Genomic DNA, 13,748 nt, shown 5'->3' with positions numbered 1-13,748 from the left:
AGACGAGCATCAACACCATTTCATTGAGAAAGATGATATGCATATTATATATGCAGAGTCAGATTACAGCTATCACACTCATCTTCATCATCAATAGCATCATCATCAACATTATCATTAAAGTTGTTGCAGGAAGATGGAAAATCTGCAAATATAAGTACATTCATATCAATGTATCAATCATAATCTTCAGAAGAAAAAAGTAAAATATAATGCAGTGCACAATATAATGAATTGTAAAAATCAATATATATGAAGCTCAAATCAGCACTGAGCTGTTATAATGTTAAAAAAATGATATGAAAATGATGAGTGCTGCTGAAAGTGTTCTGTAGAACAACTGCAATCTCTGAAACAGTAGATAGATTCTCACAGCAGTAGTCATTGCCTGTCTTCAGCTGTAGAATAGAGTTCAAATCAATACACACAATAAAACTGCTGTGTAGTATCTCTCATGCAGACTGATAAAATTGAATAAAAAATTTAATGTTAAAAATGTTAACAGTCAACAATATAAAAGAAGAACATGGAAAAGCAAATGAACAAACAGCAAACAACACAATATAGATATGATTAAACACATTAGAATGTATAGCAAAATTCACATCATTTATAATATTCACATTAAACTGCAGATTGTGAATTTACATTTGTGTAAAATAAATATTTTCATCTGATTTAGACTTTAACAGCTTTTGCAGATGATAGAATTCTCTTTGTATTTGAAATGATATCAAATAATCAATAATCAGACAATTCAGATGTGAATTCTGCTTGTATTTAAAAGATGTAAATATCAAAACAGAATTGTAATTTTGAATATACTTGCAGAAATAGTTTACATTAATTATATCATCATTAAAGAATTCATATAACTCTGATGAAGGTTTTTTGACAGATAGCAGTCTTACAGCATCTCAGCATATGAAAAACATTGAAAGAGTCTTTAACAACTCATATACACATTCATCAATTCAATGCTTAGCTTTGCAGACAAAGCAGTAGACAATCATTCAATTAAAATTAAATGATTGACAATAACAAATATAAAAGTAGAAGCTGCAGAGAACAGACTGACAGCTGTAAATGATTGAAAAATTAACAATAGATTCAGAAATAATTGAATCAGTTTGAATATGTGAGGGGTGATGACAGTGTGAAGAGTGAATAGTAGAAGATAGTATATAGTGTAGTGGAAGATAATAATAATTATAGTAGTAGTATAGTTGAAGTTGAAGTTGTAGTTGTAGTTGTAGTTGTAGCTAATCGCTGAAGAGGAAAAGAAAGAGAAAGAAGATGTGCGAAATACATGCATCCATATATATATACATACAGAAATAGTGGTAGCGAGAGTATAATGGAAAGAGGTAAGAATAGACGAAGATATAAACAAAGATAATATAATAATAAGGAAATAATAAACGAGTGCATTACAATTGCCCCCCTTTTTTATAAGAGCTGCCCTCAGCGATTGTATAGATTGCTTGCTAGTATATGTTTGCATTTCCGTATTGTAGATGCCGCTTGTTGATAGCAGTGTATCGATCGCGTCCCCTCAATAGCTTGTATACGCGTTCTTATCGATTCCTTAATGAGGTAGAATTGGTGGATTCTTTGGTTGCTAGGGGTTGCGTGCAGAGAAACAAAAAGAATTTCTTTTCCTTTGAAAATTTCTCTTCTTTTTTAACTTGACCATCATCAAAACTCTTTGCCCTCCTGCTGCGATTTTTCGTTCTTAATTCAATAAAATTTTCGTTCTCCCTCCCCCCCCCTTTTGTTGAAATGGGCTCCCTCGGATATCCCGATTTTAAGTAAGTTGTTCTTCGCGTATTATTGTTGGTGTTCTCTGTCAGTGGCGTTATTAGCGTGGTCACATGCTTCACTAGCTTGTTCCAGTATAGCATCATTCGCTGTTCGCTTGTTCTGTTGCCCTAGCTTTAACCCTAATCTCGTGACGTACAACAGTCGGATTCCGTGCGAACGTTGTGCCTGGTCCTTCCAGGGCAGAGGTGTTAGAGGAAGAGGAGGGTGTGGAGGAGGATGTGGGGGTTTTGGAGGTGTTGAGCTCCGGGGGCTCCGTGGCGGAGGGGTTGATTGGAGAGGAGTTGACGGGAGAGGAGCTGGCTGGAGAGCCAATGGAGGAGGTTGTGAAGGCGCCGGTGGCCGCAGTGCCATTGGCGTCTGTGGAGCAGGGGGAGCGGGTGCCCCGGACGGTGGAGGAGTGGGAGGAGAAGATGGGGGGGAATGCCTTCGTTAACCGGATGTGCCGGAGAATGGGTAGGTTGATGGGGGAGGGGAGGAGTGAGGAGGCAAATGTTCTGTGGGATAGGCATTTGCCTATACCTCTGCGCCCAAAATGGGTGCCGGTAATTTACGAATACCGGAAGGAGTATTGGGTGAGATTTGCGCTTCTAGCGTTTTTCAACTTGAGATTTGCGCTTTTGGCGTTTGGGAGTATGTTGGTTTTGTATTTGTCGTTCATTTTCTTGTTCAAGGAAGATTTCGAATGCCTGAGTGTTTAATATGTTTTCTTCCGGTTCCCATGTATCACCACTAGGTCCCCAACCTGTCCATCTCACAAGATATTCCGGAGGTTTGTTTTTTCGTTGTCGTTTTTCAAGAATTTCCTCAACTTGGTATTCTTCTTCGCCGTCGACAAGTTCCGGTCCTGGTTCTGGTAAAGCTCCATTCCTGCGGTTGTATGGCTCCAATAAAGAAACATGGAATACAGGATGGATGTTTCTATATGAAGGTGGCAGTTCCAGTTTGTACGCTTGTTTTCCGATGGTATTCAGAATCTTGAAGGGTCCAACATATTTATGGTCGAGTTTACGAACCGGGCGTAGTAATCGGAGGTTTTTTGCATTGAGCATGACGTAGTCACCTATTTTAAATTGTTGAGGCTTATGTTTTGCATCGTAATAGATTTTCTGTGCTTGTCGTGCTTTTTGTAGGTTCTCGATGAGCTTGTGGCGTGTTTCCTCAATATGTTTCGCGCGGCTAGCAGCATGTATGGCAACCGGTTGTGGTGGTTTGCTGACGTTAATTTTCAAATCAGGTCGATATCCCATTAAGGCTTCCGCGGGTGCCATTCCAGTAGAGGCATGTTGAGAGGTATTGTAAACAAACTGTGCTAGTGGTAGCCAGCGTGCCCAGTCATCTTGATGATAGTTGACAAAGCATCGGAGATAATGTTCCAAGGTTTGATTCTGTCGTTCCGTTTGGCCATCTGTTTGAGGGTGAAAGGCTGTCGAAAGTTTCCGGCGTGCGCCTAGCATGTAACAAAAGGTGGACCAGTAATGGCTTGTAAACAGCGAACCTCGATCGGATATATGGTTTTTAGGTACTCCGTAAATTGTATAGAACTTGGTATAAACGATTTCCGCTAGCTCATCCGCTGTAATGTTTTTGGTGCAAGGAATATAGATCGTAAACTTGGTATATATATCCACAATCACTAAAATCGCATCGTAGGTTTGGTGGAGGAATGTAGAGGCTGGCAAGCCTGTAATAAAATCCATAGTAATGGATTCAAAAGGATTTGATGGTAAGGGAATTGTACCCAACTCTCCATATTGTCTGTGCCGTTTTGGCTTAACTCTTTGACAAGTATCACAAGTGGATATATAATCTTTGACATCCCTGACTAGCCCATGCCAATAGTATTTGTCCTGGATGCTGTCTATGGACTTTTTTATACCAAAGTGACCCCCCTGCGGATCATCATGGTTTGCACTGATAATTTCATCAATGAGTGCCTTTTGTTGAGGGACATATGCGCGACCATCAGCACGCAATATATCATCCTCAGAAATTGTCCATAGCATATTTTCAGCAACAGTCATACCCTTCTCTTTAACCTTCTCTCTTTGCTCAGCAGCAAAAGAATCAATCTTCTGTGCTTTACTCAGAAATGAGGTGAAGGATTCAGGCATTTCTGTATATGCTGAGTCCCCAAGAATAGCCTTATTGACTGCAATCCGGGGCATATATTGCTCAACGCGCATCAGAGGGGAAGAGTTTACGCGAGAGGTATAAGACGTCGACGTATGGAGCGCTTTTCGCTCATTAAAAGGAGCATTTTGCTCATTAGAGACCCGTGCACAGACTACATCAGAAGAAATATCATTTTGAAAAGAAGTATCAGCTTCCCAGCCTAGCTTAACTCCATGTTTCAGTTTCTGTTGCAGGGTAGGTAACATAGTTTGGCCATTATAGGCCTCACTGTAGTCTGCGCGACGACTGGGCCCATCAGCTGGATTCTTTGATCCAGGGCGGTGCAGTAATACAAAATCATAAGCAGATAAAGCTTCCGCCCATCTGGCCTGACGTCTGTTCAGTTCCTTAGTCGTCATAAAGTACTGCAGATTGGCATGATCAGACCAGACTTGAATTGGATACTGGCTTCCCTCCAGATAGTGTCTCCAATTCTTAAATGCTGCTACAATAGCCAAGAGTTCTTTATCATGAGTATCATAACGCGTTTCCGCATCAATCAACTTTCTTGACCAGAAGGCAACTGGATGCCAGTGCCCGTCATCCTGCAATTGTGACAGGATAGCAGCGACTGCAAAAGTGGACGCATCAGGTTCAATCTGAATACGCCGAGCTGGGTCAAAATGAGCTAATAAAGGAGCACGCATAAAGCGCGATTTGAGCTCATTGAAAGCGCTTTGGGCACTTTCTGTCCACATAAAAGTGGCTTTTCTTTCCCCTTTCTTGCTCCCTTTTGTAAGTTCGAATAATGGGGCTGCAATAGAGGAGAAAGACTTAATAAATCGCCGATAGAAGTTAGCAAAGCCCAAAAAGGATTGAACCTCCTTAATTGATTTAGGTGTAGGCCATTCCACAATAGTGGAGACTCTGTCTGGCTCCATCTCAATACCATTTGTACCTATAACAAACCCCAGAAACGAGACTTTGTCCACTTCAAACTCACACTTAGAGAGTTTTGCAAATAGATTCGCACGCTCGAGACGTTCTAGCACCTTAGTAACATGCACTTTATGTTCCTGCTTCGAATTGGAGAATATGAGAATGTCGTCCAAATAAACAACGCAACATATATCCAACAAATCAGACAAGGCATTGTTAATGTATGCTTGAAATGTCGCTGGAGCATTAGCTAATCCAAATGGCATAACTACATATTCAAAATGTCCATATCTCGTTCTAAAGGCTGTCTTCCAACGGTCTTTTGCCGCTATAAGTATGCGGTGGTAGGCATCTCGAAGGTCCAGCTTAGTGAATACCTTGGCTTTTGAGAGCCTGTCAAGTAATTCACTTATTAGAGGTAGAGGGTATCGGTTCTTGATGGTGATTCGATTTAACCCTCGATAGTCTACACAAAGACGGAGTCCACCATCTTTCTTGGGGACAAAGAGAATTGGTGCACCAGCCGGGCTACTGGACGGTTGTATCCACCCTTTGTCTAATGCATTCTTTAAATATTCTCTTAGGGCAGCTAACTCAGTTTCAGAGAGGTTGTATATCGGCATGAATGGAGGTCGCGCACCAGGCTCGAGATCTATGCGGTGTTCCGCCTCTTCTGGTCTTTGCGCGCTTATAGCAGCTTCTTCTGAGAAGATATGCGCGTATGGCATAACATAATCGGGTAGGCCGGTCGGCAAGTCCGAATATGCAGCCGAGAATACGCGTGGAGCATGCTTTGGGTCTTTTGAACATTCTGTAGGTAATACTACAAGCATTCCTACTCTGGCTCCGGTGAGAACTTCAGCTAAAACATCTTGTTCAGAAATAATTTGAGGCTGTTGTTCATCTCCAGAGCTTCTGAAGAAGAATTGTCCATCTGACCAATCTATAAGAGGATTTGTTTGTTTTAACCAAGGAAATCCTAACACAAGATTGTAGTCCTTCATTTTCATCGCATGGAAGGAATGAGATGTCTGCTGTGCATTACCCTTGTGATCAGTGACAGTGGTTGCAATGTTATACTCTCCAAAGGAGCGCATTATGCATCCATCAATCGATTTGACCATCTTGGTTTTGCGGTGAGCAGCTTCTAGATTGTGGTCTTTTGCCCAAAATTCATCGACACAGTTCACTTCTGACCCAGAGTCTACTAGTGCAAGCACTTTTTGCAGACTCTTAGGCGTAGTGATTTCCACTGTGACATTGAAACTTAAGGCATTTTTGCATCGACTTTCCGCGCTTATAGTTGCCATTGCGAGCTGAATGGCGCGCTTTAAGCGTTTTTTGAGTCCTTTGTGTTCTTCGTATCTTTCGCATTGAGTTTCGAGTCGGATTTAGTGTTCTTGGATTCATCTTTGGGTCGTTTGAAGCATGAATCGACGGTATGTCCTGGTCGCTTGCAATAACGGCAATATTTCGATCGGGTGGAGTCATCGGACTTTGTAGTGTCATTCCATCTGCGTTTGTTTTGTGGCTTATTACCAGCATTATTTCTGTTGTTAAAGCTTTGAGTAGGGTTTCTGAAGTTTGACTTCTCTTTAAGTTTCTTCCGTCTTTCTGGCAGATTTGATTCTGCTATTGCAAGTTTGTGAAGAGTGGCATCATAGCTTAACTCTTCTAGTTTGGTTGCATATTTGTCAAATTCTCGGCGAATGGAAGGTAGAACTTTCATGTAGAGGTGTGATTTCCGATGGTATTCGCTATAAGGATGCCGCAGACGCCCTTCAATTGATTGTAAATGTGAAGCAAATTGTTGAACTGTCTGATCTTCTTGTTGCTCTGTTTTCCAGTACTGTCTATCTGCATCTCGGAAACTTTTATCTGGATCGGTGACTTGACATTGCATCCAGCTAACAAATTCTTCCCATGGTGGCAAAATCCGCATATCATGTGTATGTTGATACCAACGTTGTTGCATCTCGACATTGAAATGAGTGACGGCTTCGATGACCTTCCGATGGTCGTGTTCGTTGTAATAATCAAGATCACTGGCATGGAAAGCGATAGCAGCTGTAACAAAGTTTTCAAATTCTTTCATGCTTTGGCCTCGGAACTTTTCCACATCTCTCCGAGGAGGGTGACCGCTCATGCCGGGATCTCGAAGTTCTAATTGCCAAAGTGGTACCCGACTACGTCTCCCACTGACAGTAGTCACGGCGCTTTCCACTAAGGTGTTGGGCGCTTGTAGCGTAGGCTCCGGTGGTCCGAGGATGCTTGTGGCGTTTTCGCGGTTACAATTCACGCTAGTTGCGTCTCTACCATGGTTCGGATGCGCTTCGAGTGTATTTCGGGTGGCTGGGATGGTTTCATCCAATTCTTGCAGTAAAGTATTGCACCGGTGTTGGAGTTCTCGCAATTCCTTCTCAGCCTGTAACTTCTTAATTCTCCTAGTCACAGCTATCTTCTCGGCCTCAATTGCATTCAGATCTTCAGAAGAGGTGTCCCCTTCTGAACTATGCTCAGAGTCTGGTTCCATAGGAGAGGTTGATGCTTGTTGCACACTTTCAGTGGCAGGGGTGCGCGTTTCACGGTTTTCTTCACTGGTGTTTGTTGCTTCTGGTTCGGCGGTAGCACGAGTACGGCGGATGCTGCGGGTAGAGGCCATGACTATTACTCAACGGACCGTCTCTCGAAGATTGAGCGATTAGAAACTGTGAGGGGTGATGACAGTGTGAAGAGTGAATAGTAGAAGATAGTATATAGTGTAGTGGAAGATAATAATAATTATAGTAGTAGTATAGTTGAAGTTGTAGTTGTAGTTGTAGTTGTAGCTAATCGCTGAAGAGGAAAAGAAAGAGAAAGAAGATGTGCGAAATACATGCATCCATATATATATACATACAGAAATAGTGGTAGCGAGAGTATAATGGAAAGAGGTAAGAATAGACGAAGATATAAACAAAGATAATATAATAATAAGGAAATAATAAACGAGTGCATTACAATTCCTCACAGTATATTAGCATTCTATCCAAATTCAGCTATCCACATTGTGAGAGAATCTTTGAGAAACATGGAATTGCATATTGGATGAATGATGATGCATCTTATCATATCTTTAAAGCAGTAAAAAAGTGGGCAAAGAATGTGTGGATGAATCATGAAGAATGACCTGCACAATTCCCTGATTGAAATTCAATTGAGAACCTCTGAATGACTATGAAGTGCTGTGTCTCAAAGATAAGACATAAAATACACTCTACAGAGCAGATAAAGGATGAATTACAGAAGATATGAAATTCTATTATACAGAAGAAGATATAGAATCTTATAGAGTCAATGTCATGATGAATGAAGACAGTAATTACTGTCAAGAGAGATGTAATTAAATATTAAGAAAGATATCATGTATAATTAACTCTCTATATTCTATTCTATATAATACTCTACTGTCAGAGCTATATCTAATATATTGGTTGAGATATTTAAAATAATAGAGTATTGCAATATTCTTGGTTGATGCAAAAATGCGCTAGTGTACGTATAATTATCTCCCCCCACTGTACTATAGAGTTATCAATCTAGCAAGACAGTTGCAAATATCAAATATGAAGTGATCAAGCTGAGTGGTTATTTTATTTGTACGGTATACGCAGTGTTTAAGATGGGCACAGTGGTTTTTGGCCTGTTGCAATTGCACTCTTTCCAGCTGTAAATCGCCATACCGAGAAAATTCGTGATTTCAGATGTATGGATTGGGAGACTGGAACTACTCAGAAGCAATTTTATTCCTTTATCCGATAAAAGTGCCTGGAATTGTCATTCTTGCATCAGAGGGCAGTACAAAACGATCAAGTCAGCTAGGAGTACGTTGACTAGCCATGGATACCCGGCGTCAGTCTATCGCAGTTCGCAATTCACAGTGGTCGAGAGACCACTGTTTCGTACGCAGTAAGTTATATGTAGCATCGAGACGAGAGGCGAGGCGAGGTAATCATAATCCTGGATACCGCGTTAGTTTTAGCGTTCATGCATCAAATATTAAAGTTCGTGATCGATAAATATGTGTATCATCAGATTTCTATCGAGCTGGTCCTTAATTGACTTCCGGAAACTAAAGGATGCATGGGAGTCCCATGAATCCATGTGTGGTGAAGGATTGTGCGTCCTTTTAATTTGTCGACAATACGCGGTAACTCACGCAACCTCCGGCCCATCCTAGCGACAGCTATTCCTGAAACGGTATGCTGTGCTTGTCCCGATGACGTCGCATGGTTCAGCGGCCTGGAGCGAATGCATCTTGAACTCTCGAGTGTGGAGAAGCCATCACTTTGGATCCCCATGGCGTGTTTTCCGGCAAAAGCACGCCTCTGATTGGGTATCGCCAACTCCGGCCACAGAGATTGTCGCAAAAATAAGCACGGACTTATCCATCCTCAAAGTTCTATACAGAATACAGATCTATACATACATGGGAACTTAGTAAGAGCCGAAACTCTGCGATCTGTTTCATTTTTCGTCCGGAGATATTTTCTGTGGCGGTTATGCTGATGACGGCGCGCTACCGGGTTGAGGAAGCAGCAAGCTGATGGGCCATTTTTGTGGTTCTTCCATCAACCATGTAAGACCGATCACATTCCGGGTCTGTTACTGCCCCAGCATTGGCCTGGGCTGTGCCGGTTGATTTTTGCTCGGCTCGCGGCTTATTGCATGATACCAGAGCAGCAAATGACAAAAGAGAAACAAATAATGGGCAGCAGAGAGCCCAAGGGCCGGGAGCCTGCTTATTTAACTTTCGGGGATGCAGCACAGGACCTGGCCTTTTTGACCCTCTCGTCTCTGTCTTGCTATTCGTTGGAGTGCTTGGATTCGATGGACGGGCAACGCGATACGTCTTCATAGCCCGAGGTTTTCTGACCAGCCCCACGTTCGCTGGGTCAGTCCTCGTCCGAAAACGCAGCTTTTCTTCGTGGAGCTTGCTGGGTCAGGCATTAAAGGTTCTTTAACGTCATCTCGGTGTCCGATTTCCCTTTGAAGTCTGTTCTTGTTCAACCTTTTTTCCAACTTCCTCATCTCCCGCTCTCTCCCGTTGGACGTCAGCTTAGGATACCGCTTCCGACAACGAAAATTCATAGAATTAGATACACCTACCTCCTTTGTCCCGAAGACCATTGTAAATATATACCTCTCTTCGACATTCTCTCCCGGACTGTGTCCGACGGCGGGAGTTTCACTTAATTTTCACTCAGCCTTGGATGCTCCCGTGCTGGCAACATTCATCAAATTTTTGCTGCCCGTAAACTGGAGATAAGCGGATCAGACTGCTCCACTTCAGATATATATATATACCTCTCTAGTTCACAGTTAGAACCAACTCATTAAAAAATCATTTTTGCTGCGGGGGTTTATGGTAACCGCCTTCCTTCAAAGGTTCGTTGAAAGGCTATCGAATTTGCTGACTCTGAGCTATATTGATTGACGTTCAACAACAGTTGTGTCCACGGCCACCGCTGAACTGCCAACAACGAGCGATGACGAGCATGAGCCTGTGAAAGACAAAATATGTCAAATTGCCCTTTGCAAACCCTTATTCCGAAATGCATTCATAAAAATGCCACTGGTTGCCAACTGCCCTGTTCCCATTCCTGTTGCTTCTGTGTGCGATCCCATCCATGTGCGGTGCCGGATACATCGAGAGACAGCCTGTCCAGAGAATCTCCTCCACATCCCAGATATTGCTCGAATTGCAAAGGTTAGTTTCCTCAGTTTTATTTTGTGTCTTTATGTTTTCATTCTAGATTTTGGATCACCTAGTGGCCTCGATGTTCCTTCACTTGCTTGTCTTGCTAGCTAAATTGATATACGTCAAAATCATAACCTAATTTCTTTCTTTTGTTATTCTTATTCTTTTCTTTTTTGGGGGGGGGGTTTCTTTACCCCCCGTTCCCTGGTTTTTTGCCATCTGCTTATCCATTCGAGTTGGTTAGAATATTGGGCATCGCAAATAAATCGTCCTTCCTCTGCTAGCCCTAAACCAGTGTCCGGGTCTTGTGTTCAACAGCCTCAGCCTCATTCTCATTGTGTGCTGCCTCTAAACCTTCACTGGACCGCATCGCCATACAATTATCCGCAATCCCAAAACCGGCAGTTAAGTCGAGATATTTGCCTACCCGATTACCCCGGTAACGGCCAAAGACAACCCGCAGTTATCACTGAACCATCTCAACGCTTCACAAACGACCAGTCATCTTTACAACGGAATCAAGGCCATCCAAACCAAGACGAATTCCATCAACAGGTATCGTGGATTCCACGGCACGCCGCATCTAATTCCTATACCTTCGGTCAAGCTGCATCCAACCCGCTGATATCCCATCATCGAGCTTATATGCCTGTGAATCATACTGGTATGGCCGGGAGACATGAATACGCGTCTCCAGGTACCACCATACCAACAAATCTACAGGCGTCTATAGGTTCCGAGCCCCCTCCTTTTACTTTTTTCAGCAACCAGCAGTCTCAAGGCCAGACACATGATCAACCAGGGCCAAATGGCTTCTGGGAACCCGGTATCAATCACTTCCTTGGTAGTATGTGATCTATGAAAACAACTAAATGCATTATTTCATAGCCGGAAGGACTAACAAGTTTCTAGCCAATTTGCAAGCCCAGTCTAGAGAAACCAATCTCAATTATGGCTATTTTCCCACCGAGCATCAGCAAATCTACTATTCAGCTTCGCCGCCTACCGAACGCGTAACTAGGCCCTTCGCTACTGTGGAATCACGCCAACAAGGAAACCCAGAACAGAATGGCGAAGCCCGAGCAGATATTCAAAATCAGGGGCCGTTTAACCAAACCTGTGCGTTGTTCTTCTAAAGCTAGTGCGGCTCTCAGCTTTTAGTGACTTCAAGCTAACAACTGATTAGCTCTCAACCATGCTGACCCCTTTATGGTGTCCGATTCGAATCTCTCCCAACCAGAAGGGCAGCGCCTTTTTCCCAGATTATCAGGCAGTTCAACAATGACAAATACTGATAATCCTTTACATTCGTTTACATTCCAAAACCTACCAGTTGACTCCCACAATACACAGTTTAACTCCCGCGGTTCGGTTGATAACGAAGCTTTGAATGGTTCCCATATGCCTCGCAGCATGACCTTTCCATATACCACGGGCTCACCTCCGATAGAAAGTCAGGCGGACTTATTCAATCACAACTCTCGAAGGAGCCTTTTTCTGGGGGCGGTCTCGACCTCCGGGAGTCCTCCTGGAAATGGTAGCCTAAATGCGAATATTACCGCTGCGGGGCGTCGGCGTCCCAGACGTACCAACGATAATGGAATGTCGCAATCTGGCCCAATGCTACGAGGCGACCAGAGACAACAACATAGACACACTCACCATTCCGCATCCGGGATAAATCTAGGAGTTCCGGGAGTTTCCCCTGCTCCTCGTGATCAGGGTTATGTAAATGCCCATCTGGCTCGACTCTTGTATGCCGGTAACCTTGTGCGCTATCCTAATGATCCTGACAGCTTTTTCTTCGGAACTGAAGCGGGGCGTAGGAGAAGATTTCTTGAGTCCCTTAACAACAATAACTCGGAGCCAGCCACTCCGACTAAAGGACTCGATAACCAGGACGATGGACGTCCAGAGCCTAAAGAAACTGAAGATCTCACTGTTAATTTGGAATGCAAAGCTTGCATGAGCCAACTCATCGACACTGTAGTACTTCCCTGTGGGCATGCCGTTCTCTGCCGCTGGTGTGCGGATCAACATATGCCCTCAAGCAGAGTGGACAAAACAAAGCCTCGCGGGAGTGCAACTTGTCCCATGTGCCGCAAACCAGTGAAACAAAAGGTATGTATTCGCCACTTCAATCCTTAACGAATTGAGTGAACTGAGCGATTTGATTTTCATTGGGAAATGCTAACTGATTTAAAAGATTCGGATCTACCTTTCTTAAAATATCAATACCAACGTGTACCCTGGGCAGAAATCAAACCCAGATCTTACTTAAACATGGCCCATTCGATTTCCCCTTCATCCCCCGCCTCGCCACTGTTTTTGTTTTCCAGTTCTTCGGGCGGCTTCTTCGGTTTTCATATAATATCCTACCTTGCGTTCCATTCCTCTTAAGCATAGCGTGGCGTTTGTTGGTGGTACCATGTTTCGAGAACTTCTTATAAATTTTCATCCTGTCTTTCTCATCATGTTATTTATTACACCTGGCAATAATAAGTTTTGTTAGCCCGATAATGTTCCTTTATAATCAGATATTCCTCCTTGCAAATACTAGTATAGTTAAACATCCATATCAATAAACAACATCCAACTTTTTGGCTCGGTTTTTTTCCCCTTGCAGCAAGCATCTTTCTGGATCAAATTAGTTCTCACCAGCCGACCGAACCCGTCCATTCTCCCGCACATGTCTTGCGACCCCGCGTCACTTGTCTGCCATATTGTATACCCCACTTGTTGTCAATAATTAATGTCAAATTTCATTATCTCATCCTAGTCATGTCGATTTTCTCTCTTCTCTCTTGGCTCATGGATCTTTCATTCAAATAAATGAATACAACAATTACGGGTGGGTAATAAAGTTGCCTTCTTTCTTTCTAATTCTTTCCTTTATTTATTTATTTTTATTTTATTTTTAATATATTGCCCGTGTGGGATGCAACCGACTGGTTGATCAATAAATTTACGAAAATATATATGCTCGCCTTGGGGTATGTTGTTGTTCCCATCCATTTGGCAACCCTTTTTTATCGCCCAGGTTTAGGAGTGTCTTCTTATGTTCCCGATGACGATGTAAATTACTTCACCAATCTCTCCGCGCGTCCGCACCCTGTTCGGAGCAATATTTTCG

General features: G+C 42.8%; 1 protein-coding gene across 1 annotated transcript; it reads right to left on the bottom strand.

Moving 5' to 3' along the window:
• Positions 1 to 2,411: 2,411 nt before the first annotated feature.
• On the bottom strand, positions 2,412 to 7,537 carry HCAG_08402 (hypothetical protein; the record flags this gene model as incomplete). Its single annotated transcript, XM_001536570.1, has 3 exons — positions 2,412 to 4,750; positions 4,940 to 6,232; positions 6,415 to 7,537. 3 exons carry the CDS (start codon positions 7,535 to 7,537, stop codon positions 2,412 to 2,414), a joined length of 4,755 nt encoding a protein of 1,584 aa, XP_001536620.1.
• Between the last annotated feature and the right edge of the window lie 6,211 nt (positions 7,538 to 13,748).

The sequence above is a fragment of the Histoplasma capsulatum genome, genomic scaffold (assembly GCF_000149585.1).
Source record: "Histoplasma capsulatum NAm1 scaffold_11 genomic scaffold, whole genome shotgun sequence".
NCBI lineage: Eukaryota > Fungi > Ascomycota > Eurotiomycetes > Onygenales > Ajellomycetaceae > Histoplasma > Histoplasma mississippiense.
This window is presented reverse-complemented; position numbering and strand designations above follow the sequence as displayed.